The sequence below is a fragment of the Stegostoma tigrinum genome, chromosome 8 (assembly GCF_030684315.1).
Source record: "Stegostoma tigrinum isolate sSteTig4 chromosome 8, sSteTig4.hap1, whole genome shotgun sequence".
Classification (NCBI taxonomy): domain Eukaryota; kingdom Metazoa; phylum Chordata; class Chondrichthyes; order Orectolobiformes; family Stegostomatidae; genus Stegostoma; species Stegostoma tigrinum.
The window spans coordinates 44778444-44805711 of NC_081361.1; the positions used below are offsets into that span (position 1 = coordinate 44778444).

Sequence of the window (27268 nt, forward strand, 5' to 3'; positions counted from 1 at the left end):
GCAAATATCTTAAGGAAGCTTCTGCAATTTTTGCTTTTATTTTGGCTTTATTTTCTTTCATATCTACAGTGTTTTGTTTTCATCTGTATATTTTTCAACTTGGCACCTTCTAAGTTAAGGTCTGATAATTATTAATGTACAATTGTTGATCATTTATATCAATATAATCAAACCATTTAAAATTTAGTTTCTCTGGACTGAAAAATAAGATCATAACTAAGAAATTACAAAAAAAAACCAAGAGTTGCAGACAAAAGATACTCGAGTAAAGTGTTAACCGTTACAATGAAGTCATGACATAAAATGGCAGACGGAAAGTTCCCAATTTTAACAGACACATTCACTTACATCAATAATACAAGATTCAACATAAGAGTGGAAACTGAAGCAGAGGAAGACAAAATAATTATCTAGATGAAGTTACAAATATACCTGCCATGATCAAATGTTTTACCTTTAGAATCACCTTTAGTCTCAGCCAGTTTAGTTTCAACATTGTTAAGGTGTAATTTCAAGGTACTAATTTCTTTCTCAGCATTTTTCAGGAGATCCTTAGTCTTCGTGTGGAGATTAGATTCAGTTTCAAGTTGCTTCTTGAGCTCCAGAAGTTGAATCTTTACAAGGTTTAAAAGAAAAAGGCATTTTAAGAAAGCACATACAGAATTCCTAAATCATAGTAATTTGCAGAATTTATCCACGAGGTCACAAAGTTTTTAAACATTTATTCATGGGATGATGTGGAAGTCACTGGCTCAGCCAGTTTTATCACCCATTTCTAATTGCTCTGGAGAAGGCTAAACTACTGCAGTCCTTGAGATGTAGGTACCCACAGTGTTTTAGAAAGGGAGTTGCAGGAATCTGACCCAATGACTGCGAACTAACAGCAATTTCATTCCAAGTCAGGATGAGATGTGGCCTGGAATGGAAATTACAAGTGGGGATGTTCCTATGCATCCCTTTTCCTTATCCTTTAGGTGGTCATCACAGGTTTGCAAAGTGCTGTCCAAACAACCTCAAGTTGTCACAGTTTGTCTTGTACATGATACATAACTGACACGGTGCATCTGTAGCGCAGGCAGTAAATGATAAAAGGCAAGAGATGAGATACAACAAATGTGCTACTTGGTCATGGATGACGTCAAGCTTCTTCAAGGTTTTGGAGTGGTTCCACCCAGGCAAATGGAGATTTCTACTATATGCGCTTTATACACAGCGGGCGGAACTGGTGAGATAGGAGAGTTGCATACCATGCAATTCTCACCATCTGATCTGCTGTTACGGCCACAAAGAATGTCGATAGCTGGTTCCGTTCAATTTCCAGTTAATGGCATCTTCTGATCCTTGAGTTTTGAATGTAACCCCCCATAATTATCAATGAAAAAGGTAAAGTCACCACAGTCTTACCAGACCATAGGATCGCTCACTCAGAGACAACTGATTGAGGAGTTAACGAGAAGTTGAGTCGTCTTTATGGTAACCTCAATCAGTGCAGGAATTAAAACACACGCTGCTGGCATCATTGCAATGCGAACTAGCCATCCAGGCTAATTGATCCCTACCAATCGTGAATCCACCAGGTGACTAGTTTTCATGTACTTACATCTTGGTTTCTGCCCAGTGAATGCCACTGATCCACTTCATATTCCACTTTCTTTTTCAGCTTCTCTATTTCACGCTCCTGTTTCTCAATTTGGCTGTTTAAACGTTGCCTAGTTTCAGTTTCTGCACGTTCCAGAGTCAACTACATAATCAAAAAATAAACTGTAGATTAACAAAAATTCTTCTCACCTCAAACCTGAACAGTGGCATGTCTTTTGAAAATAAAATGTACACTGTAAAGATACAAAGACTGCATTCCAAACTTTGCATACTGCAAAATGACCATCATTCATGTATATACACCCAAACTGAATATACAAATGCGGGAGGACAAAATTGTTGAAAGCCTTTTTTGAAGATTGACATTAAGTTAGCAATGCCTTGGAATACTCCTACTGTGACGAAAATGCATATGTCAGCCTTTTAAAATGAAAATGCAAGAGACACAGAACAGTTATATGTTCAGAAGGAAAAAAAGAATTAGGGTAGCCAGATACAGTAATACTTGATTTTCTGAAGCACAAGTTTTGATTCCAAATGAAGGCAAAGCACAGCCGGGTAAATATGACCAAAAGATATAGGAGAGAAAGTAAGCCGTTCTGCCCATGGTTCTCAGGGGACTGGGCTCAAAACACTGATGACTACTTTCTCTGCTCAGATGCTGGCAGACCTGCTGAGTTTCTCCAGCAATTTCTGGACCACAGATCTGCCAACCTGAAAATTCCCCTTATTTTCTGCTAATAAGTCACCAATGTGTTATCCACATCATTATACAACTCGCGACAGCAGAGGGCCCCATCTGATGTCGAAGTCTTGTATGTGATATTTGATCAATCACCTTTCGTAATACAAAATTTATTATTTCTACTGGTTTCCATTTGTGTGTCTCCAGCTCATTACTTCAAAAGTATGTATGTCAGATATGATTTCCTCCCCATAAAGAAATGTTGGCTCTGCTTGATTATTGTATGTATTTCTAAATACTCTGCCACGATATCCTTTACATACGTGAATCCAATATCTTCCTAACATTTCACATGACTGTTATGGTGGTTAATTCATTTACTTTGTTCCAAATACTATGTGCATTTATGTCAAGAGTCAGTAATCTAGCCTTTTTATCATTTGAGCCTATTTACTGCTTTTATTGCAAGAAATGCTTGTGCACTGTCGCTTCCTATAACACTCTGCCTGTCATTATCAATATAATTGCGTTGCAATGCCACTATGTCTCTTTTCTTTGTAAGCCTAAATGTTGCCTCTCCCAATGAGTTCAAAGCCCTCTTTTTCCCCAGCTTGTTATTTCATTTAGAGGCACAGAGATCCATGGATAAAGTGAAGGACATATGATGGAAATAGCTCACTCCCACTCCAGTACTGTTATCAAATGCTCTATGAACTGAACTCCATTCCTCCTATGTCAAGTTTTAAGCCAGACATTTAACTACTGGACTCTGTTTACCCAATTCTAGTTTGTATTTGTTCAGACACGAAGTCCAACATTATTACCTTGGAAGGCTCTGCTTTTTAATTTAGCTCTCAACGGTTTCAAAGTCTTTCAGCAGAAACCAATTCCCAGTTCTATCAATGTCCTTAGCACCAAAATAGATAACAGCAACTGGGTCTCTCTCCTCCCACACTAAGTTCTTCCCCAGGGCGGAGGAGCAGTCCTTATCCCTGGCAGCAGGCCAAATATATTCTTGGTCATTTGAATATAAAAGACCTTCACACAATGAAAAATTATTGTAGAAAGCTAAAGAAAGATGGGCAGCTTAATGACTTCATACAAATCATGATGTTAACATAGTTTTAACCATATAATGCACCCTAACTTCACTGGACAGAGTGACTTGTTTCAAGTAACCCAACCCTAGGAAATGGACTCAATAACAATTTAATTTACTACACGGGGAAAGTCCCAACACAACAGAGCAAGTTACTGATATCAAAGAGAGGGCCGAACTGCTCATTGGGAGAGAAATCCATGAAGGAGTGGCCCACTTCAGGTGTTTGTATAATTTGGGTTAATAATCAAATTGTACTAGATACTGCTAAGTTATTTATTTGGTGGATGTAATATATTTAAGTATTCACTACTGAGTGAAAGCAGCTATCTTTTCCTTGTTATTTTCTTACCCCAACCTGTGAAATTTGCCATAAATTTTCACAAACATTTGGAAGTCCATTTCCAAGTTTGGAATCTGTGCATACAAATTAACTAACCCCATTAAGCAGAAAAATTCCAGTCGGACAAGCTGTCCTCTTGTAAATTGTAGGTCAAAAGTAGTCAAAAAGTGTGAGCATTATAAAAATATATTTAAAAAGCTCACACTTTTTGACTACTTTTGACCTACAATTTACAAGAGGACAGCTTGTCCGACTGGAATTCTTCTGCTTTATGGGGTTGGTTAATTGTGCGCACAGATTCCAAACTAGGAAATGGACTTCCAAATCTTTTTAAAGTCTTATATTTTTAAATCAACCTGCTCAGAAATTATGACACACCTCTGAAGCAGGTGGGACTTGAATCCAGTTTTCTTGGCTCAGGAGGCAGGACACTACCATTGCACCAAAAGAACATGTTATAAGAGATGTCATACATATAGTCCACTAGAGAAGATGATTGTAAGCAACATAATGTTGCTTTGGCAGAGCACATCACAAAAAGAAATGGGCTCATTTTCTCAGCTATCAATACAATGCAATGACATTCAATTAGACCTCTCTCTCACACACATAGCTCAACTCCAATTAGGAAGCTTCAATCCCAGTGTACCTGAATAGATTGCAGATTTGTTAGCAGCAAGCTCTGTCCCCTGAGCTCAGCAAACTTTGAATCACGCTCTTGGGTAAGACGTACTTCCACCATCTTCAACATATCTTTCTCTTTTCTCAAATTTTCTCCACGAGTCTATAGGTTGGAGATTGAGAAAGATTAAAAAGTCAGAAACGGTTTGACCTCTCTTCTTTCCATAACTATAGCAATGCGCAACTGTTTAAAATTAAGTTGATCCTTTTGCACACGAGCTAGCTGAACACACTTTGTGAGGGACATTAAGAAGTTCACAATCCATATGCAAGTTAACCTGGGAAGAAACCCATTAGCATTCTTTTGGTCCACAACTTCCCAAAGTTGGGGTTGGAACCCCAAGTAACAGTCTCAAATAATAAGCACCTTCACACAAAAAAAAAATCCATGGAATACTTCATGATAATAGGCATCCAAAGTTAGTTCATAAAGTAAACAACAAAAAAAATCCAATTCTGGCAAAAGGCTCGCGGCCTTCATTTTCAGGTTTAAGGTTGACTATCTCCAGAAAACCAAACATTTTCTTCATAGTGAATTCTCACCTCCTCCAGAGCCAATTTTTCATTTGATGCTCGTAAATCTTGAGTCATGTTGCTAATTATGTGTTCTTGTTTCTGAACAGTTGTGGTGAGTTTCTGACATCTATCACGCAAGGATGCTATTTCACGGCGAAATCCATCTACATTGTTCTGCAGCATCTCATACCTAAATTTTCAATGAAGATTTGTGTTAAGCATGTCCACCCAAAAAAATTATTTCTAGTTGCACACCAAGTGACATCAGTGCTGGAAAACAGTTATAGTATGGGTCAGAACAAGATAATGGTCTTGCCTGCAAGATGCTAACATGTCAATAAACTCAGGCTCTAAAGAACAATATTTTTGATCTAATATAATGAAATATTATTGCAATCTTGTTGTACCAATAGACTCACAGAGAGAACAGGAAAGTTGACATTCCAGTTTAGTTGGTTTGCAATAACCACTGTAGTTTCAGCACTTGGAGGTCTAATCTTAAAAAGATTCAGGGTCAATACTGCAAATCCCAAGTAGCAGTAAGGCTGTGGAAATCAGTTCTGATTTTCAATTTTGCACTTGAAAATCTATTGTAGGACAATCCACAATGGTAATTCTTAAAATCCCTACTGTAAAAAATGTTTTTGGAACTGTGTAAGAGTAGAAACAAATTAATTATAAAGTCAGGAACAAACCGTGAATTTAAGGATCATTGTCAATTATAAAATTGTCTTTCCATCAATCTTTATCAAAAAGAAAATTCTTCCATTTCAGCTTTAGACTCAATTGTCTAACCTAGTCAATTACCATGACTACATACAATTTCTCAATGGATAATACGAATTCTTCCAGCAATAACCTCGATTCTCTAAACATACCTTTTGGAAGCAAATTCCAACTGAGTAGAAAGTTTTGTGCTCTGGGTTCGAAGTTGTGTCAGTTGATCTTGAAGTTTCTCATTCTGTTCATTTAGCATTTTATCATTCTCTGCCTTTTCTGTCTTATAACTTTCAAAGTGCAACTGGAGCTAAAAAGAAATAGGAATTTTCTAAAAATATTGCACCTTAAAATTTTACTGCTTTTGCTTATTCAACCAACAAATCCATTTACATTTGTTACTCTAATAAATTCATTCCCCATTCACAGCCTTATACTTGGAACATGAGGTTACTGATCAATTCAAGATCCTACCGTTTAGTAGAGAGATGACCAAAATTAAGCATCAGGGAGCATTCCAACAAAGATGAAAGTTTCAAGCCAAATAACAAGTGATACCTACCTGCTATCTAGGTAACATGTTTACCATTTACCATCACATGTTGGCTGTCATCTCGTGATCCTTCCAAAGGGCCATGAGGTGTTTATGGAAACATCTAAACCTCAACCACTAATCGTACTGGCTAAAATTTCATAAACTCACAAATTAATTTAAATACTTGATGATCACTGTCCAACACTGCGGTAAATTAAAGATATGAAAAGAACTTGATTTTAAAAACTCCAATAGGTTTACATACCACACATGCAAACATAAACTCAATATAAAGAAGGCATTGCCTTACTACTTTTGGTTTATGCAAACAAGACAAAACACCACATTAGTTTTCTCAGGAACCAGACTTGAATACCTTGACAGAACATATTAAGACACACAACTACTAGTCATTGAAAAAAAAGAGGAAAAATAAAAGCGACACTGTGTCTCAGTGGCTAGCACTGCTGCCTCACAGCGCCAGGGATTGGGTTCAATTGCACCTTTGGGCAATTGTCTGCTTGTGTGGACTTTTCACCCTGTGTATGCATGGGTTTCCTCCGGGTGCTCCAGTTCCCTCCCACAGTCCAAAAGATGTACAGGCTAGGTGGATTGGCTGTGCTGAATTGCCCATAGTGTTTAGGGGATTTGAAGATTAGGACGGTTATAGGGGCATGGGTCTGGGTGGATTGCTTTCAGGGTTGGTGTGGACTTGTTGCGCTGAAGGGTCTGTTTACACACTGTAGGGATTCTATAATAAATCATGCCCACTCAAGTCTGCTTAACTCTTTGCTAAAATCATAGCTGAATTTCTACATCCAGACCCATCTCCATTGTCTCACATCCTTTTGTGCTTAATACTTCCACAAATATTTTCAAATGGCTGAATATTTACAGGTGCCAGTGTTGGAAGTAGAGGATTCTGAAGGGTTCACAACCTCCTATCTCATAACTATCTATAGCATATCCTTATCCTAAAAAATACGACTTGTGCTTGCTGACCTTGGGTTTTGATATTCCAAAATTCTCTATGTAGAATAGACCAATCCACATGGAGTGTCCCCTTCTATTCAAGGCAAGTGGGCACAAAACAGGAAAGCACCAGCTTGTTAAATGTCCAACAGCCAGATCAAAGTCGAAAACCGGACACCAATGTTTTTCACTCAATTCTAAGTTGATTCATGGAATGCAACATTGCAAGCATCTGACTTCTCCCAAATACACACCCAAAGATCTTTTAAAGGGGTCAGGGTATTTAAAAAAAAATGCTCTCCACTCTTTTAGATAGGCATGTTTTAAAAAAAATTCAAGAGGTTCAAGTGTTCTGGCACATCTCTTGAGCACTTGGGACTTGAACCCTTCTAGCTTAGATGTAGGGGCACTACCACTGTGTCACAAGGAGCTCCTAAAAGAAACACTGAAATAACATAGACTCGTGTCTTCTGCTGAAACCCAGGATCTAATCTGTGATCTTATGATATTCAGTCTCCTATCCTCCCCGCTGACTTAATCTTAATACAAGTGAATAGCATTAACATGTCTGTCTACCCAACATCAATATGGAATAGGAGAGATGAGAGATATGGTAATGGATCAGAAAATCCTAACTGATTACATAACAATCTGATACAAGGAAAATAAATCTTTGACAAAATGAGATAAGGACAGAGCTCAAGAGAACATGGTCAGTCAATGTACTGTGATCAGAGATAATGGGAACTGCAGATGCTGGAGAATCCAAGATGACAAAGTTTGAAGCTGGATGAACATAGCAGGCCAAGCAGCATCTCAGGAGCACAAAAGCTGACGTTTCGGGCCTAGACCCTTCTTCAGAAGGAGGTTGGTTGGCTCGCCAAGCTGGTTCATTGTTCTGCAGACATTTCGTTACCATGCTGTGTAACATCAGTGTGGCCTCTGATGAGCCAACCAGGTCAGCGAGCCAACCAACCTCAACAGCCACAACCTGAGCTACAAATCTACTCCAAAAACTTAGACATGTATTTCTATCTGGCTTAAAACATTTAGTGCACCATTAATGCTACAATTTATTTGAACTGAAACAAATTCCACTATTAAAATACTTATGTCTTCACATAGTTTATATGCACCTATACTAACTCTCTCACAAATGCAATCATCTCCAGAAGATTTATGTTTTAAAATAAAAACAAATTCATTTTCAGTCTAAAGTGGGCTGTGGCTCAGGAGTAAAAGCTTCATTCAGGAGACTAAGTTTGATTGATTTCAGTTTCAACTTGCATTTATATAATTTGAAAAAGTTGAATTTTCTTTCCCAATCCAAGTCCCCCAAAACTGTTTTTTTTCTGTTAATAGCATTACTTGGCACATTTGAAACAAAGCTTTAAAAATTACAAATTTACAAAATATGAAAAAAAATTACAAGAAATCCAGAAGACCAACAAAAGACATTTTGTATCTAGAGATTTACTGTCCCCAAAATACTTAATACTTAATTCGCTGTGCAATTGCTCAGAAAAAAATGCAGTTATCTTCAAAAATTGACAGAATCATTCCATCTGCTTGTTTGGCAACGGTACAAATTACTATTTATATATTCAATTTTCCCAATATTTACACATCATATTTACAGTATTTGCCATTACAACACTCAAGTGGTTCCATATGATTCAATTCTTATCAGAAAACTAACAAAAATTGTCCCATGTAAGGCCTCTAAAGTAGAGAGGCAGGATAACACACACACACCTAAACAAATTGAAGGCTTGTAACAAATCGGTGCTCTACACATTTCAGCGACTGGTATTTCACTGTTGCCTGACTCGATTCAACATGATGGTTTATGATAATTCAATATATTTTCAATAGGAAGCCACACATTTGATACAACATCTTTCCTACCTGTTTTAGTGCTGTCCTTGCCTGCACAAGCTCTGCAGACTCTGCTACAGGAACAGGAGCTGGTGTGGAGGTCATTTGTGGCACTGGTTTGGATTTCCCTGGAGACGATTTTGGAGTGGATGAAATTAAAGATGCATCTTCTGTTTCTACATAAGGGTAATAACAAATACTTGTCACACTTGCACAGTTATTTTTCTGTCATTTTAAAAGTTCTTTTTAGAAAAAGAACAAGACTTTATTAATAACTTGCAGACAGGCTCTCCAACACAATGCTGTCTATGGCATCTGCCAGTGCAAACTTAGTCAATTTTCAGCAGCTAACTTAGCTAGATCTTTACTTCCAGATGCTGTAATCCTGTTCTCTAGATTCCCCATACTCTAGCAATTCTATTTCATCTAATGCTCTCAGTATGCATCCTCTCTCGCACAAAAAGGTACATGACCACCAATGTTTGCTGGCTGAACGACACTACCTCCCAGCCCTTCAGAATGCTTTGAACTGCTAGGAAGGAGACATCACATCCACAGTGAGGCACAAATCAATTGAGTATTTAGATCAGGGAATTGGGAGGCAGAGGGGGAATTTGAAGTAGAGAAAAGAGGTGCATTTACCTTCCTTTTTTTGGCTTATTGTTTCTAAATTTATTCTTAAAATAAAACAGGATAGATCGAACGCCAGGGCTTGGAAGGCCAGGACAAGATTGACATTAAAAAACCATACGTTTGTTGGCTAGTGGTAGCTAGTCATTTGATGATTAGAGGTTGCTTTCAGATTGCAGGTAAATAGGGAAAATATTTGGCTCCAACTATAAGACTATTACAAAACCTATGTAATTAAAGTAGAAATGCTGGACCAATTAATATGTTAAAACTGTATGATGTGGGAGATGGTGAACCCCACTGCATTTCACAGTGACTATATCTGTAGCATGTATTGGTTGTTTGAGGATCTATCACACAGAACTGATAAGCTCAAGTCTGTGCTGCAAACACTACAACACATCAGGGAGAATAAGAGCTACCTGGTTGTTTTATTTTATGAAAAGTCACAACCCTTCGATTAACAGATAATCAAATCAGTAGAGTTGTCTCCAACAAAAAGAAAAAAAGAATTTATGGTTTACCTGTTGTCATGTTACTCGTGTGCTGGGCCCCTGATCTTGACTTCAGTTTATCATGTTAGAAAGAAAACCTCAAACTAGGAGCCCAAAATGTTTTATAAATGCAACTAAAAAGCACCTCTTTCCCTTCTGCGCTAAATTCCTAAACTATATACTCGCACAGGTTTTGGCTAAATGGGTGTGACCTCAAATTTGGTCAGTAGTCAAAGACAGTTGAGTGCGACTACAAGCGAGGCAAGTAGAGGGATCCAATAGGTAACGTTGAAGGACCCTCAGCCGTTGAGCTGGTCAGGTTTGAGATTCTTGTTAAGTAAAAACTGAAAGAACTGTGTCTACTGTAAATCAGGAACAAAAGCAGAGGCTACAGAGCACATAACAGATATGGTCACTATGAACTGCCATGAGGTCTACCAGCTCCCACACCATGCAGTTACAACATCTCGACTAGCCCGACATTTCTATTTTAATTACTTTGTTCTTAATTTTATTTTTAAAAAGTGTCTGAGATTCTCGTTCCCTTAATGGCAGTAGAGTGGGGGTTATAAGGAAGATGAGCAAACTGACTGTACTACCATGGTACATTCAAAAGCAGTAGAAAAGACAAAAGTACTTAATCGGGGACGGCATAGTCGGAGAATAGACACTGTTCGTTATGGACGGACGAGTCTCGAAGGCTATACTGCTTTTGCATGAAGCCTGGATTATATATTTTGGTTCTGCTTTTTAAGTTTAACCCCGAGCTGTTCATATTCCCTCAGCAAAACCCCTTTCCTCTTTCTACCAAATCATCGGTACGTATGTGCTAAGTGACAACTGGATATATCCCTTCCCACTCCACATTCCTCTGCAGCCCAGATGAGCAATCCTGAATAATCATTTCCAGTTTACTACCTGATACTAGAGCTAACTGGCAGAGAGTCAAACAAGCTTGAAGAGATAAACGTGTGCTGAAAGACTGGCGTGGGAGAAACATGTTCTAAATTCATAGGTCATTGGCACCAGCACTGGCAAAGGAGAGAGCTGTTCCAATGGGAGAGGCTCCACTTGAATCATGCAAGGAACAGAGTCCTGGTGAAATGCATAACTAGGGTTGAGGATGGGGCTTTAAACTAAGTAGTCTGGGTGGGGGTGCTTGTCCTGTTACTAAGAAATAAAACCAAATTGATTCTCACAAGTTATATAGCGTCAGAAGGCATAGGAATTTGCTGCAGGGTTGAGGAACCACAAAGGTAAAATAAACCCAACGGGATTTGAGGAGAGGCCACGTCGTGGTAGTTAAAGACGTGAGGAAGAAAGTAAAAATCAGTACATTGAAACAGCATGTAAAAAGCACTGTTACAATAATCATGGCGTCTTCAGTATGCACTAAACTGAGAAAAATCATACTGGTAGCAGATCAAGAAAAGAAATTTGTGGAATATCCAGGAGATGGTATTCTGATCTCGCTTGTGGTACAGCCTACTAGGGAATAGGCAATTCTGGATTTGGCGATGTATAATTAGGCAGACTTAATTAGTGCCCTCAGGGCAGTGACCATAATATGATGGAACTCCTCCTGCAGTTTGAAGGGAAGAAGGTATATTCAGATGTAATGGTATTACAATTGAGTAAAAGTAACTTCAAAACAATGGGGGGGGGGGAGCTGGCCAGAGCTGATGGGAAGGGGAGCCTAGCAGGGTAGACAGTTGAGCAGCAATGGCAGGGATTTCTGGCCGTAATTCAGGAGGCACAGCAAAAATCCATCCCAAGGAACAAGAGAAACACTAAAGGGAGGATGAGGCAGCCATCGCTGACAGTGGAAATCAGGGACAGCAGAAAAGCACACAACATGAAGGAATCCAGAGGAGTGGAAAGCCTTTAAAAACCTGTAGAAGATAACAAAAATGCATTAAGGAAGGGAATAAAATGGAATAGGAGTCTAAGCTAGTTAGTAATAAAAGATTTGAGTTTTTTAAAGATAGCTAAAAGGCGAGAGTTGACAGTGGACACTGAAAATGACACTGGAGAAGCAGTAATGAGGATCAAAGAAATGGCAGAGGAACTAAATAGGTATTTTCCATCAGCTTTCGCAGTTGAAGACATCAACAGCACACCAGAACTTCAAGAGAGTTGGACATGCAGAGGTCAATGTAGTGGCCATCACCAAGGTGCTGAGGCAGGTGCAAGGACTCAAATTGCATAAATCACCTAGACCAGATGGACTACACCAGCGTTTTGAAGGAGAGCGCTCAGGAGATTGAGTTGTCATTGGTGGCAATCTTTCAAGAATCACTGGAGTCAGGGAGAGTCCCCAGAGGATTAAAAAATAGCTAATGTAACACCCCTGTTTAAGAAAGGAGGAAGGAGGAAAAAGGAAACTGTACGCCAGTTAGCCTGACCTCAGTCATTAAGATTTTAAAGTCCATTACTAAGGATGAGACTGTGAATCTGTTACAATTCTTTCAGGCAACGAGCAAGTTCGGCAAAAGAGAGTCAGTAGAGGAGATCAATTTAGATTTCAGGAAGGCGTTCGACGGGTGCTGCACAGGAGGCTGCTAAATACGCTAACAGCCCACCGTGAGATAGTAGGAACTCCCGATACTGGAGTCTGAGATAACAAGGTACAGAACTGGATGAACACAGCAGGCCAGGTAGTAAAGGAGCAGGAAAGCTGACGTTTTGGGTCTGAACCCTTCTTCCGAAATGGGGGAGGGGAAGGGGATTCTGAAATAAATAGGCAGAGGGGGAGGAGATGACAGAACGTGGATAGAGGAGCAGACAGGTGGAGAGACGACAGACAGGGCAAGGAGGCAGGGATGAAGCCAGTAAAAGATGAGTAGAGGTAGGGGGTTGGGATGGGGGTTGGTCAGTTAGGTGGGAGGCGAGGTACACGTCACCTTGCACAGCCAGGTACAGGTCACCCCTACACTACCCACATCACAAAGTCATATAGAGTTAGAGTTATAGACTTGTACAGCACGAAAACGGACTGTTCTGTCCAACTAATCTGTGTTGACCAGACATCCCAATCTGACCTAATCCCATCTGCCAACCTTCTAAACCCTTCCTAGTCTTACACTCATCCAGGTGCGTTTTTATTCTTTTTCCATTGTTAACTGCCTCCAAAACTTCTTTTGGCAGCTTGTTCTGTATACACACCATCCTCAAAAAAGTAACTGATTCAGACAGAGATCGCAGTAAATCTTTTGCAGTTTGGTATATAAAAAAAGTGTCACAAGGTTTAGTGCTCAAGCCTCAACTTAAAATTCAATGATTTGGATAAAAGGATTGAAGGAATGGATGCCAAATTTGCTGAATGCAAAGATACGAAAATTAGTTATGAATAAGACATAACTGAACTAAATCCCATTGCAGCTTCCTTACATGGGTCGGAAAAAAAATTGCCATAGTATAAAACGAGAACTGTGAAAATGCTAAGCAGAACAGCATATCATTGAAATGGGGTGAGGTCACTAAATTGTGATAGAGGAATCTGAATTTCCTGTACATGAAATCCCAAAACTTTACGTGTAGATGCAGGCAATCATGAGGGCAAATGGAACGTTATTGCTAAGTGCAAGGAGAATGGAATATGGAATATGGAAAGGAGTGATAGTTGCTCAGATGCACAGAGGATTTCGGCCACAAGGAGACAAAAATTATGAACGAATATTTAAAAAGCCTCCTTGAACAAGCTTCTCATTGCACCCAAGTTAGTTTTTCCTTATCTTTAAATGAGTAGGGTAAAAACATGCCAGATGCACCACAAAATAAAATTATGCTCATCCTTTTGATTATAAATGAATCACAAGGCCTACAGTCAAAAAATAATTCTTCAAGTTTAAATCCTACAATTTGATCTATGTTGAGCAGCTAAGTCATTCTTTGATTTTTTAAGAATCAAATCTATTCCAGAGAAGGGTAAACCATTCTTGAAATCTTAATTTGTTCTATAAAGAGGCATTTCATTTATAGTAAACGTTCCTCAGTTAAATTATACCTAGTGTCAACCCCTTACCCTGGATTGGAATGGTCACTCCTGTCATCTGTGCAAGAAGTATACGATACATATCACGTTGCCGTACAATCGATTCAACCAATTGCATTTGGTGAGTCCGTGCTTCACGAAGTCGTTCAAGTTCATTCAAAGCTTCCGAAAGATTCAATTCAAGCTCAGATATTCTAAAATTAAAGAGGATTTGCTCAATGATGGCTATAATCAGAACCATAAGCACTGCTGATGCTGTCTAATATAGCATGAAATAGAATATATACCTTGCATCCATAGAGGGGAGAAAGAGATGGAGACAAATACATGCAAGGGTTTCTTTATGCAGTTGGTGTAGGGGCGGGCAGAAAAGGGGAGGAAACAGCTTTAAAGGAAGACCACATTTAACTTCCAAAACAATGTTCAATACATTGCAAAAACCATTTCTTTCCGTGCTAGGAGAAGCAGAAAGAAAATAACACCTTGAATCTATTTTACCAAGTTTAAAGGCTCAGAAAATGGCCCATGATGTTTGCGGTGATATCAAATGACTTTGAAGCAGAGAATTCTGAAACTGGTTTCTGGACATGCAAAGACTGAGTGCAAATATTTAGCACAGAAATGATGGCCATGTGCTTGGAAGAATTAGAGAATGGAAGCGCAGCTGAATGCAATCAAAAATGCAATTTCACCTGCCAACATTTGATCTCAACCTCAAATTGGATGTAGAGTTAAAGGCAGAGCTAACTAAGTGTGCCTGTTCCTTTTTTTTGGAAACAATCAAGAGACAAAAAACTGGGAAAAAGGATTACGCTGTGCAATATCAAAGCATATGGATGCAGAAGCCAAAAGATGACAACTCAAATATTGCAATACACACCAGAATGGCAAGTAAAGCCAATTACTTGACAAGGAAACTGATGTCTTCAGTCAGAGGGGGACAAATGTCCAAGATACAAGCCTATGTACAGGAAGGGGGAAGGGAAGGAGGAAAGCCAGCAACATCTTAACTAGCTTGTGACTAAGAGCATGTTGGAGTACTTACCGTGTAGATGTTTTCTCCTGCTCCTCCTGTTCCTGTTTCTCAGCAAGTTCACGAATGGCCACCAGCAGCTGCTGATTCTGTAGTTGCAACTCCTCAACATTACGATACGTTACAAGGTGCTGTGTAATAACTTCTGAGGAACTGCTTATATCAGCAGAACTAACTTCATCCTCACGCAGAATATGGTTTCCACGTGCATCCTCCAGTTCCATTAGAAGAACTCTATTCTGAACCACAAACAAATGGGCTTAACTTGTACATTCCAAGTCAGATACAGAGCAGTTAATGTAAACCATGTGCTGTGTCAGATACATTTCAGTGAGCATACAGCAACAAGAGAAATGCATGCAAACAAATGAGAGAAAATGACAAATGCACTGTTGTAGATGCACAATAACACAACAAATTGTGTGGTCACAAATTTAAACTTTTTCCTCCAAAGATTTCTGTGCACAGCACGATGGATACCTAAATTTTATGTAATGTGGCACACACTAATTGATCTTATCTGTTACCAATGTGACAGACTGAGGACTCAGATCCTTGCTGTGTATCAACCTCATTTCTATATGCCAATCCTCATCACCATTTCAACAGCGGTCTGGGAAAACAACTATGATCTTTGATCAGCAAAAACATAGAACATATGAAAGCAAATCACACAACCTTTCATTACCAACCTGTTGAGAGAGGTCTGACACTTGCATTTTTAATCTCTGGTTCTCCCTGGTGAGCAGTGAAGAATGTTTATTCGCTTCATCAGTACCTTTTTGCAAACGTCGAATTTCCTACAGAGGAAAGCAGGTTTTACCAGTATGTTGAATCACAATGTATTGGCATTTCTCAAGAAGCTGAGCAAGTCATCAGTTTATTATTAAGTTTAAGCTTAGAAGTTTATTTTTCAAGTTCAAAGATCAAATCTTTTGCAGTAAATTGCACTAATATCATCAGTCCAAGATTATCACAAATAAAGGGACATTACAGAATCTTGTCTCAAATCTTAGCATAGATGCAGATACACAGTCAAGATGTAGGTGTGCAGCACAAGATAATTTTTGTTTTAAGAGTCATATATTTGTTTGTTTTTAGCTTTTGATTCAATACAAGAGAAAAAGTTTGAGTTTGTTATTATTGTGTCTAATTTCCTTATGGTACATTACCGACTTGCATAACAACTTCACCAATCCCATAAGCAATCTTCTAAATTGATTACTCCATCAGCTTACCACAAAACACAGATTATAGTCAGCTTCTGTTGTTATAGTGGATTTTAAATAATTAGATTGCTAAGAAAAATGAAGAAACATCTACATATACTTTATCTTAGATACTGTCTGCCAGCACATTTACTTCACTTGGTACCATTATTTTGATACTACAGCTGTAGATGGTGCAGTTTCCCATATTGTGCACTTGGACGTCAAAGCCCAGTGATTGCAAGAGCTCAGATTATTAACAACACTGGGAGAATGGAAGCAGCTTCAAGTCTGCTCCACCATTCAAGATCACTCCAAGTTGTCTACCTCAATGCCATTTTCCTATTTGGGCATTATATGACTTAATGTCATTCGTTTCAAGAAATGCATCAATTTCTACCTTGATTTCCCAAATGTATTTAATAAGGTACCACACAAAGCTACTTAAGATACAACCCATGGTGTTGGGGCAGTATTTTAGCATTCAGACAGGGGACTTGTTAACTGATAGAAGACAAAAGTTGTGATAAAAGGAGGCATTTTCAGAATGGCAATCTGTAATTTATCGAGTGCCATAGGGATCAGTGCTGGGGCCAAAAATTATTTGCAGTATATACTGTTGACTTAAATGAGCAAAGTGAATGTCCTGTCACCAGGTTTACACATGACAAAAACAGATGGATAGGCAAGTAGTGAAGATGACAACATTTACTGAGGGATATGGACAAGTTAAGCTGAATGTATTCCATCTTCCAAGTTTTTGCCCAATCTGGAAAAATGTGAGGTCATGCACTTTGCCAGGAAGAATTGAGGTGCTGAATATTATTTAAAAGGAAAAAGACTGCATAGAATTGCTCTACAGAGGGATTTGGGGGTCCTCATGCACGGATCACAAAACATTAGCACCCAAGTCTGGCAGATAAAAGGGAAGGCACGGCTGACATTTCTTTCACAAGAGAATGGAGTATAAAAATAGGAATGTCTTACTGAAACTGCAACAAGGAACTGGTCAGAACACACTAGGAAAACCGAGAACCAGATTTTGTCTCCTCAACTAAGCAAAGGGACAATACAGACAGGTTTCTCTAAGCACACGCCAAGTATGGAGGAATTTCCAAGGGAAGAGGGCTCAATAGGGAACCTGCAGCAACTTATGTCAGAGTAGATAGGAGTTGCATATGGGATCCTCCATAACATCATCACAACACCCCTTAAAAAAGTATTGCCCAGGAAAATAGACAGTTTCCAGTGGAAAATTCTATGTTTGGAACCCTCCAAAAGACTATTTAAATTGGTGATATGAATATTCCGATGAAGTAGCATTAGCCAGGAAAGGTCAGACTATTAAATACAATCCAACTCCCAAGAACTGTTCAGACACTCCTAACTATTTCACACCCACAGCTCTCAAATGCACACTGCCCTCTATCATAAAACAAACGCAAGAGAACACCACTCCTCCAGAAGTGCAGCCATTTTTTCCCTCTGGCATAATCTCATAGTGAGAAGACAGACGAGAAGGAATTTCTTCTTCGAGGGAAACGGATCTGTGCATTATATACTCCAGAGAGCTACTGAAGGAGAGGTGGGCACATTTTTAAGTAAAAGAGAATTCTGGATTATGGGGATATGGCAGAAAAATGGAGTGAGGGGTCAGATTACTAATGAACTGGTTGAATGACAGAGCTGACTTGATCGGGTGAATGTCCCCCTTGCACATCTGTCTTATGGTGTTGAACATAATTAATGACAGAACCCCGAAAACCGATATCAGAATTCCATGTATTCACTGCAGTCAACGAAATCTTCAACACCTTAGGTTTCAGGTTAGTCTGAGACTTGGTTGCAGGTCCCAGCCCTAAAAAGAAATGAAATCAAAAGAAAGCTGATCTCAACTTAAAATTGAAATTACCTTCATGGCATCTTCTAGTTTAGCCGAGAGATGTGCTACAGCCTTCTGCACCCGCTCATATTCTTCCCGCTGACGCTTCAAAAGTGGAGCCTTCATCTCCACTTCTTTCACAATTTCAGCCAAATATTTGTTCACTCTCTTGTTTTCCTGTTTTGCCAGTAGCAATTGGTCTTGGGCTTCTACATATCCATTGTATAACTATGCAGGAGTAAAAGAAAAGTTAGTGTAAAAGATATGATCATAAGTGTGCTTATTCGGCTTCAGTTTTGATCGCAAGCACAAATTGCCTGGCTTTGCAACAATGAAAGAGGACCTTCAAATAGACCTTAAGAAAAACACATGTCTGCAGTTATTTAATGCTTTGTAACAAACATGATTTGACTGACACTAGCATCATACCTCTGTAAGTTTCATTCCCGGCTTTACGATCTTAGCAACAGCTGCTGCAGTGGGTGACATAGCTGCCAGTTCCTCTTCTGAAAGGGTGGCTGCTCCTATAGTGGAAATTACAAGCAGTTAGATAATACAGCAAACAGAACATGTTGTTATGGATCATTCAGAATCAAACTAAATATCTGCACCTTTACGTTTCGTAGCTGACAAGAGATGATTAGCATTTTCCAATTCTTTTTCAAGTTTGTTGATCTTTTCATTCAGCTCAGCAACCACGCTGGTCTTGGAGGCATCGAGCTCAACCAGTCGATCTTCAGTTATTTTATGAGCTGAAACAAATAATTCCAAAATATATTTAGTTTTATACCTAATTTACAACAAGAAAAATGATTGCTTTATGTAGCAGTTTAACCTTCATTTGCTTGTTTCAGTAGACTATGAAGTTCTTCAACTGCTCTGGTCAGTTCAGTTGCCTTCACTTCAGCATCTTCTGCAGAACCCTGCAATTCACCAAAGAGATTGTATTCATATATTAGATACATTTTATGTATTTCAGCATTTACACACAGATACTCAGTCTTTCCTAAGAGACAATAAGATCAATGAATCGCTTAAGATTGGTAGGGGAAAAAAATGATCAACTTTAATCATGAGCATTGTTAATAATACATGCACTACTATTTTCCTTTTTCAACAGTTCTATTTGGTAAATGCATCATGTCCAGTAATGGGCAAAACATGACTTCTGTTGTGAAAATGAAGTAGTAGGGGTACGGCAGACAGCTATGTATAGAAGAAAGGGTCACTGGACCCGAAAATGTTAACTCTGCTTTCTCTCCACAGACAGTGTCAGATCTGCCAATTTTTTTCAGCAATTTCTGTTTTCGGCATCCGAAGCTCTGTTTTTTTCTTACTATGCAAGGACTTACTGCGTTTTGTTTTAGGAGAGCAAAGGTTACTGGCTGTCGCTGCAAGTTTTGATTACATTGCTGTTGTGCTCAAGTAGAGGGGGGAAAGCACATAGACAGGCCAGCATCAGGAAGTGTGTGTAACTAATTTGCAGTCAACAACAGGTTATTGGTTGGTTTGCGGAGTTGTGAATACAGGTGCTCATCAGCCATACAACTCAGGTGATACTCCTGGATAGCTGAACAGCTTGTCGGCGCTCACGTTAGTGAAACAAGCATTTAGGTGGCACAAGGGCAGATGCAGCATTTTTTTCTTTCCAGTAAAATACCTAAAGTCTGAATAAAGTCAGTTTATCTTCCCTTGCCAGTTGCTGTAAGCTGAAGTTTACCAGTAATTAACTTATCCAATTGTCTGTACAAGTGAAAAGAACCTGGATAAGAGAATGCCGATCAGAAAAACTCACCAACATGGATTATCCCAGTAAACATTGTTCGCTGGGGTCACTCAATTGCCTCTCCACTTATCGTAATGTTTTACCTATGCGCATGAAGTGGGCTTGCGGGTGTGGGGCACGTAAGTGCATTTAAAAGGGGATTAGAGTTTTAACTAGGAGTTATGTTGGCAGTTCACAGATTCTAACCACAGGTAGCCTAATTCTAAGGCCCACTTCTTAAGTCCAGAAATATAGACCATATTTACTGTTAGCCCAAGTTTATTCAATAGACAATGCTTAAAGTTTAACTTCTGTAATGGCTCGCAATAGGAGGACTTGATTTTCAGCATACTACCTTAGTAGCCATGAACTCAGGGAATGGTGGTGCAAACTCAAAAGGCTGGATGGCTTGCTGCTGTTCCTACATCTTATGGCGCGGAGTGTACAAGATAATCTTTAAAAAACTCAGTTAAAAACTAGTATGCAATAGTTACATCACTATTCAGTGACTTCACTAAGCAACTCACTGGCCACAACTATGCACATCAAAACTTATGCCAAAGAAAAACCAAACAGGGCCTCGACTCCAATGAAACTAAAAATATCGTTGGTCAGTTGGACATGCACAATTCCAACTGATAAATTACTGTTTGTGATTCCGCATTCTTCCACAGGTTGCCCAGTTAAAGTCTTGCAGATTGATCATCTTGCTTTTCAAAGAAAATTACCGCTTGATGTACCAAGTTTAATTATTGAACTCCCTAAAACTCTGTTTAATAGTGTTGGTAAAACACAGGTCTTATAGTCATGAGAAGTGTTACATTAATGCAAAGCAGGGACAGACTTGCTTGAACTAAATCAAATTAGCACATTATGCACAATTCACTGTCAACACAAAGCCAAATGAACACTTGCACAATAACGATTGCCACAGGCAGTAGCCGAGACCAAATCAAAGGCACGACTTTGTACTGCATTAATAGACAAAGCAAGGCACACTTTCATAGCAAATTTCAACTTTCTGCCATGTTGAAATTATAATGTAATGATACTGCCCATATACTAATGTGTTGACTAATATTGCGGTTGAATGGAATGTATCCAACGTAGATACTTAAATATGGTCAATTGTAGTCAAAGGCAAAAAATTTGATAAACGGGAACTGGAAAAGCACTGGGATGCACAAGTTGGTTTTAATTTGAAGTTTTCTAATTCAGCATAAATGTCAATATAATTTAGTGAAAAATTTGACCGAGCCCTCACTTGCTATCCAAAAGAGGCAAAAATGGTGACAGATAAAATTAAATATTTGTGAAAAGATGTGACAGGCTGATTCCTATTAACATTTTAATAGTATTTGATATTGCCACAGAAAGAAATAGTCAACCATCAAATAATCCTTTAGTGAACTCAGAGATAATGGGAACTGCAGAATTCCAAGATAATAAAATGTGAGGCTGGATGAACACAGCAGGCCAAGTAGCATCTCAGGAGCACAAAAGCTGACGTTTCAGGCCTAGACCCTTCATCAGACCCTCTCTGATGAAGGGTCTAGGCCTGAAACGTCAGCTTTTGTGCTCCTGAGATGCTGCTTGGCCTGCTGTGTTCATCCAGCCTCGCATTTTATTATCTTTAGTGAACTCATCTTTCCAGTTTAAAATCCTCCCTATGAATCATCTCCAAATGCTATTTTATGTTAGTCTGTGTAAATCAGAGTTGTACAATGCAGTTATTTTAACTATATTAGCTTCCAAAGCATTCAAAAGTTGACATTAAAAATGCATCATCAGCTGTACACAAACAGAAAGTTTACCTTATACAAGTTTGACAACTTCACATGAGCGTTCAGTTCATTTCGAAACCTCTCCTCCATGGTTGCCGACTGCTCCTTAGACTAGGAAAAGAAAGCAGACAAGTTTTTTGGAATAAATACGTACAAAATGACCATTTCAAAAATGAACTGAAGAATTCTACTGCAGGGTTCATTTATTTTCAATAATCAATCGTTTTTGTCTGATTGAATTGTTACTACTTCTTCCTTTCTGGGATGTGGGCATCATTGGCTGGCCGGCATTTGTTGCCCATTCCTGAATGCCCTAGAAAAAGTGATGGTGAGCTGCCTTCTGGAACCGCTGCAGTCCTCTTGCTGTGGGTTGACCACAATGCCATTAGGGGAGGGAATTCCAGGGTATTGACCCAAAGACAATGAAGGAAAGGTAATATATTTCCAACTCAGGATGAATGGGTGGCTTGGAGGGAACTTTAAAGTGGTGATGTTCCATATATCTGCTGCCAATGTCCTTCGAGATGCAAGTGGTTGTGGGTTTGGAAGGTGCTGTCTGAGGATCTTTGGTGAATTTCTGCAGTGCATCTTGTAGAGTACACACTGCTGCTAATAGGCTTCGGTGGTGTAGAGAGTGGATGTAATGCCAATCAAGGAGGCTGGTGTGGTCTTGCGTGTGGAAATGTGTTTTTTCTTCTTATTCATTCACAGCATGATGGCATCGTTGCTGGGCCATCATTAATTACCCAGATTGCAGTTTAAAAGTCAATCACATTGCTGTGGGCCTGCAGTCACATGTAGAACAGACCAGGTTCTGATGGCAGTTTCCTTCCCTGAAGGATATCAGCGAAACAGGTGGGGTTTTTCCTGGAGATTTGCTAACAGTTTCATGGTCATCATTAGACTCTTAATTCCAGATTTTTAAAAAAAATTGAATTCAAATTCCACTATCTGCAACGTTTGGGATTTAAGCTCTGGACCCCAGAACATTACCTGGGTGTCTGGATTAACAGTACAGCAATAATACCAGTAGGCCACTGCCTCTCCTAATTAAGCAAGTGTTGCTTAATTGAAGTTAGTTGTTAAACAGTTTCTTTATAGAGGAAAAAAAATCCACATGGCCAAGGTTAAGAGTAAAATTTTGGCTGCGGATTTTGCAGCTGTTATGGCTGAAGCTAAATGTAAACTTGGACTAATACATGCAATAATGCTTAGGAGGTCAAATTAGTTGTCTTTGAGTATGAAAAGACAGCTATCTTTAGAGGTAACAAAGTATACCAGATAACAAGACGCATTGGCTGATACGGTCATTTTGAGCTTAAAATTTGTTTTAGGCATTGATCGTTATTGACAAGGCAAACTTGGCTTTTGTAATTAAGGATGTTCTTAGGTTTTGAAGAATATGTCAATGCATCTTGTGGGATGACGCAATAACTCTGAGATGACATCTTCTTTGCAGATTCTTAAGTTGTACATTAGATTGTTAATTAATTAAGGTGACAACAGCCAACTTAGAGAGACAAGCTGTTATAAAAGGGACGGTCAAATGATTGGCACGTTAAAAGAATGATAGTACGAAGATGACCATTAAAGAATTTAACAGCAACCATAGACAACCTAGGCAATTCAAGAGTGACCGTGAACTGCCCATCATGAAGGAAATAAGAATAATTCAGGGTGCCTTTGACCACTGAGAGGGTAGTGGATACATTTGAGCCATTAAAACTGAGTGTATGCGTGGTACTCACTCTACACGAAGTAGGGTAGGAGTTGAATTAGGGAAGGGAAAGAAAATAATAAATGAAGAAGACAGAAAAACTTCAAATCAGCAAAATAGAACAATAAGTCTGTGGTCAGTCACTGTCAAAAACTGACTTACCAACACGGATAGGCTTAAGCCCACTTGTTTCTTATTTAATGTGTTTTTTGCACTGGTCTTCATATTTTGAAATCTGTCCCACTTGTGGAAATGCGTTTATAGCTCAAAATGGGTCTTGTAGCCGTGTAAATGTAAAATCATTCTCAAACTCAATGTCTAATAATAAATGCACATCTTACAATAAAGTTTAAATTAAATCTTCAATGCTCATTAAGCTTTACAAATGCCATCACAGACCAATTACAAGGCAATTCAAATTTCATTTATGCTCCATAAGTTTAATTTGATCTTTGTTACTATCAAGTTCCACAACTACTGTCGTGGATTGTCTAAAATGCTTCGTGCTTAAAACACGAAAACTAAAATTTTACATAAGTCGGCAGACGAGCCTGCCCAAGAAACCTGATGTATTACACAGCTATAACTTCAATTCTTGAAATTTTTTTGGATTGAACAAGATGATCAATAACAGAAACTAGCTAATAAACTTGAGCAACATCGCCAGTTTTGAAATACGAGACCTTATTGTAGAACGGAGAATAAACTAACCTCTTTCAATTTACTCATTAATTCTTCAATCTGCTTCTCAAAATTTTCCTTAGCCACTTTCAAAGTCTGGATCTGCTCTTCCATATTGCACATCTGCAAAAGGCAATTAGAATCAACACTCAGAAGAGGAATTAAGCTCTGGATTTGAAAGTAAGTCCTGCCCCAGCGTCAAGTATTGCTCTAAATAAATACAAAAATGTAGTTGCTATGTTTGCCTTAAGTCAGATGGGATCAAGACTCATCCTAAATTAAGTACAATCTAGAGCATGTACTTGGTCAAGAGTTATTTCTTAAAATGTTTTAAACTGAGAACTCTTCAGCCAATTCTTCGGCACACAAGATTCCATGGCATTTATCAGAGAGAACGGAGACAACACTTTTGTCAACAAACATTAATCCCCCATCAACACAGAAAACTGGAATGGCCAATTTATGGAATCTTGATGTATCCATGGTGTCCCCATTTGGTATAGATTACAGTCCATCTATTTTCAAAAGCATGCTTTAGGACGTCCCTCGCAAACAAGACATTATGAATAAATTATGCAAAACCCAAGATATACTTTACCTCATCTTTTTTGTTCTCTAGAGTGCATCTGAGTTCAAGAATTTCATTGCTCTTTTCACGACGAAGCTCAAGCAGTTCATCAGTCTTGGTTTTTAATTCTGCATTCAACCAACTATTCTGGTTCATCAATAACTCCTTTTCCTGTTCAAGGCGTTTTTCACGATACTGCAAGGAAACCATATGGTCTTATAAGCAGTTATAAAACTAAGACATAGGAGTGGAAGCAAGGCCAATCGGCTCATCAAGTCCACTCTACCATTTAAATCGTGGCTGATGGGCATTTCAACTCCACTTCCCTGCACTCTCCCCGTGGCCCTTGATTCCTTCTGAGATCAAGCATTTGTTGATCTCTGCCTGGAAGGCATCCAAAGTCCCGGCCTCCAATGCACTCCGTGGCAATGAATTCCACAAGCCCACCACTCTCTGGCTGAAGAAATGTCGTCTCATTTCAGTTTTAAATTTACCCCCTCTAGTTCTAAGGCTGTGCGTTTAGCAAAACTAACGTCATCTACAAAATACCTTGGAAGAACTGTGACAAACAATACATTGGACAAACCGGCAGAAAGCTAGCCACCAGGACACATGAACATCAACTAGCCACAAAACAACATGGCCCACTGTCACTCGTATCCTTACATACAGATGAGGAAGGACACCACTTTGATTGGGATAACACATCCATCCTAGGACAAGCCAAACAGAGACACGCACGAGAATTCCTAGAAGCATGGCATTCCAACCGGAACTCCATCAACAAACACATTGGCTCCAAATCAATCTACCAGGCCCTGAGAAAAGGAACAGGAAATGACATCACCAACGCAGGAAATGTCATCACCAACCCAAGGAAACCTAAACAGATAAATAGAAAGCGGGACATAACACCAGCGCTTCATCGGAGGCTTACTGATGATGTTACCTAGAATGGTGACGAAACGTCTGAAAACTAACCTTCCAGCTCAGCGAGCAAACTCACATCCAGAACCTCAACCTGAGCTACAAATCTCAAAACTCGCTCCACCTTGTCCTTGAACACTTTTTGAATTTGAGTTATTTAATCTACCGGGTATCACTGCCTGCTGAAACAAAGTGTTCAGGTAACTCTCCCCGTCCCGGATGCGCCACAGAGTTTAAAGCTCAGATTCGAGATAATTTACTCTGATCCGGAGTTCTTCCAGCAACCAACACTTGCTGCAGATGTGGTCGCTGCCGTTCACAAAGGGATCAGCCAGTTCCCACATCAAACAGCTATTATTATTATTTGGAGTAGCTGTTAGAAATACATTGCCATATGATTGCTGACGTGCATAGAGATGGCAAATTTTCTGATAAAACAATAACATTAAAAAACAAATTCAGAGCAGGCACGGCCATCTGGCTGTCAAGCCGGCTCGACCATTCAATAAAATTCATGATTGATTCAACTGTTGTGTCAAATCCAGATTCCCACCTACATTCAATTCTCAACCAATGTCAAGCTACATGTGCCTTTAAATGCTACAATGCTTCAATATTTTGGATTATGTGACTGAGTGCAAACAACTAAATATGGTATCCTGGACATAAAAGAATGTTTGTACATCAAGCCCAACTGGACATACAAGTACAGATGTACTTCAGACAAAACCTAACATTTTGTACTAAATTAGATAGCTTGCACAATCTTGGATTTGTTCCAAGATATGAGTGTTTATTATGTATTAGTGAGTCACAAAATATTTGACCTACTTTCAGCCAAACAACCAGCTTGACGATTTCACGTGTACAATTGTTTTCCATGATCAGCTCAAATGTTTCCTAATAGCTGAAATACCATCAAAACATGAAGCCTGAAACTATCAAAGAATGCACTATTTTAGTTCCAAGATAATAAAATGTGAGGCTGGATGAACACAGCAGGCCCAGCAGCATCTCAGGAGCACAAAAGCTGACATTTCGGGCCGAGATCCTTCATCAGAGAGGGAGATGGGGTGAGGGTTCTGGAATAAATAGGGAGAGAGGGGGAGGCGGACCGAAGATGGAGAGAAAAGAAGATAGGTGGAGAGGAGAGTATAGGTGGGGAGGTAGGGAGGGGATAGGTCAGTCCAGGGAAGACGGACAGGTCAAGGAGGTGGGATGAGGTTAGTAGGTAGGAAATGGAGGTGCGGCTTGGGGTGGGAGGAAGGGATGGGTGAGAGGAAGAACAGGTTAGGGAGGGAGAGACAGGTTGGACTGGTTTTGGGATGCAGTGGGTGGAGGGGTAGAGCTGGGCTGGTTGTGTGGTGCAGTGGGGGGGTGGGGGGGGGACGAACTGGGTTGGTTTTGGGATGCGGTGGGGGAAGGGGAGATTTTGAAGCTGGTGAAGTCCACATTGATATCATTGGGCTGCAGGGTTCCCAAGCGGAACATGAGTTGCTGTTCCTGCAACCTTCGGGTGGCATCACTGTGGCACTGCAGGAGGCCCATGATGGGCATGTC

The 27268-nt window shown here is 39.4% G+C and overlaps 1 protein-coding gene across 3 annotated transcripts in view; it reads right to left on the minus strand.

Moving 5' to 3' along the window:
* tprb (translocated promoter region b, nuclear basket protein) overlaps positions 1–27268 on the minus strand; it is a 137720-nt gene that overhangs the window by 93553 nt on the left and 16899 nt on the right. For all 3 annotated transcript variants that reach the window (XM_048538935.2, XM_048538934.2, XM_048538933.2), the window contains exons 6-21: positions 24812–24976; positions 24244–24336; positions 21846–21926; positions 19102–19189; positions 18878–19018; positions 18696–18790; positions 18297–18494; positions 15869–15976; positions 15189–15415; positions 14174–14337; positions 9056–9201; positions 5802–5950; positions 4951–5113; positions 4376–4510; positions 1601–1741; positions 455–614 (exon numbers count right to left, since the gene is read on the minus strand). In XM_048538935.2, coding sequence (XP_048394892.2) covers positions 455–614; positions 1601–1741; positions 4376–4510; positions 4951–5113; positions 5802–5950; positions 9056–9201; positions 14174–14337; positions 15189–15415; positions 15869–15976; positions 18297–18494; positions 18696–18790; positions 18878–19018; positions 19102–19189; positions 21846–21926; positions 24244–24336; positions 24812–24976 — 2254 coding nt within the window. The remainder of the gene's footprint in view (positions 1–454; positions 615–1600; positions 1742–4375; positions 4511–4950; positions 5114–5801; positions 5951–9055; positions 9202–14173; positions 14338–15188; positions 15416–15868; positions 15977–18296; positions 18495–18695; positions 18791–18877; positions 19019–19101; positions 19190–21845; positions 21927–24243; positions 24337–24811; positions 24977–27268) is intronic.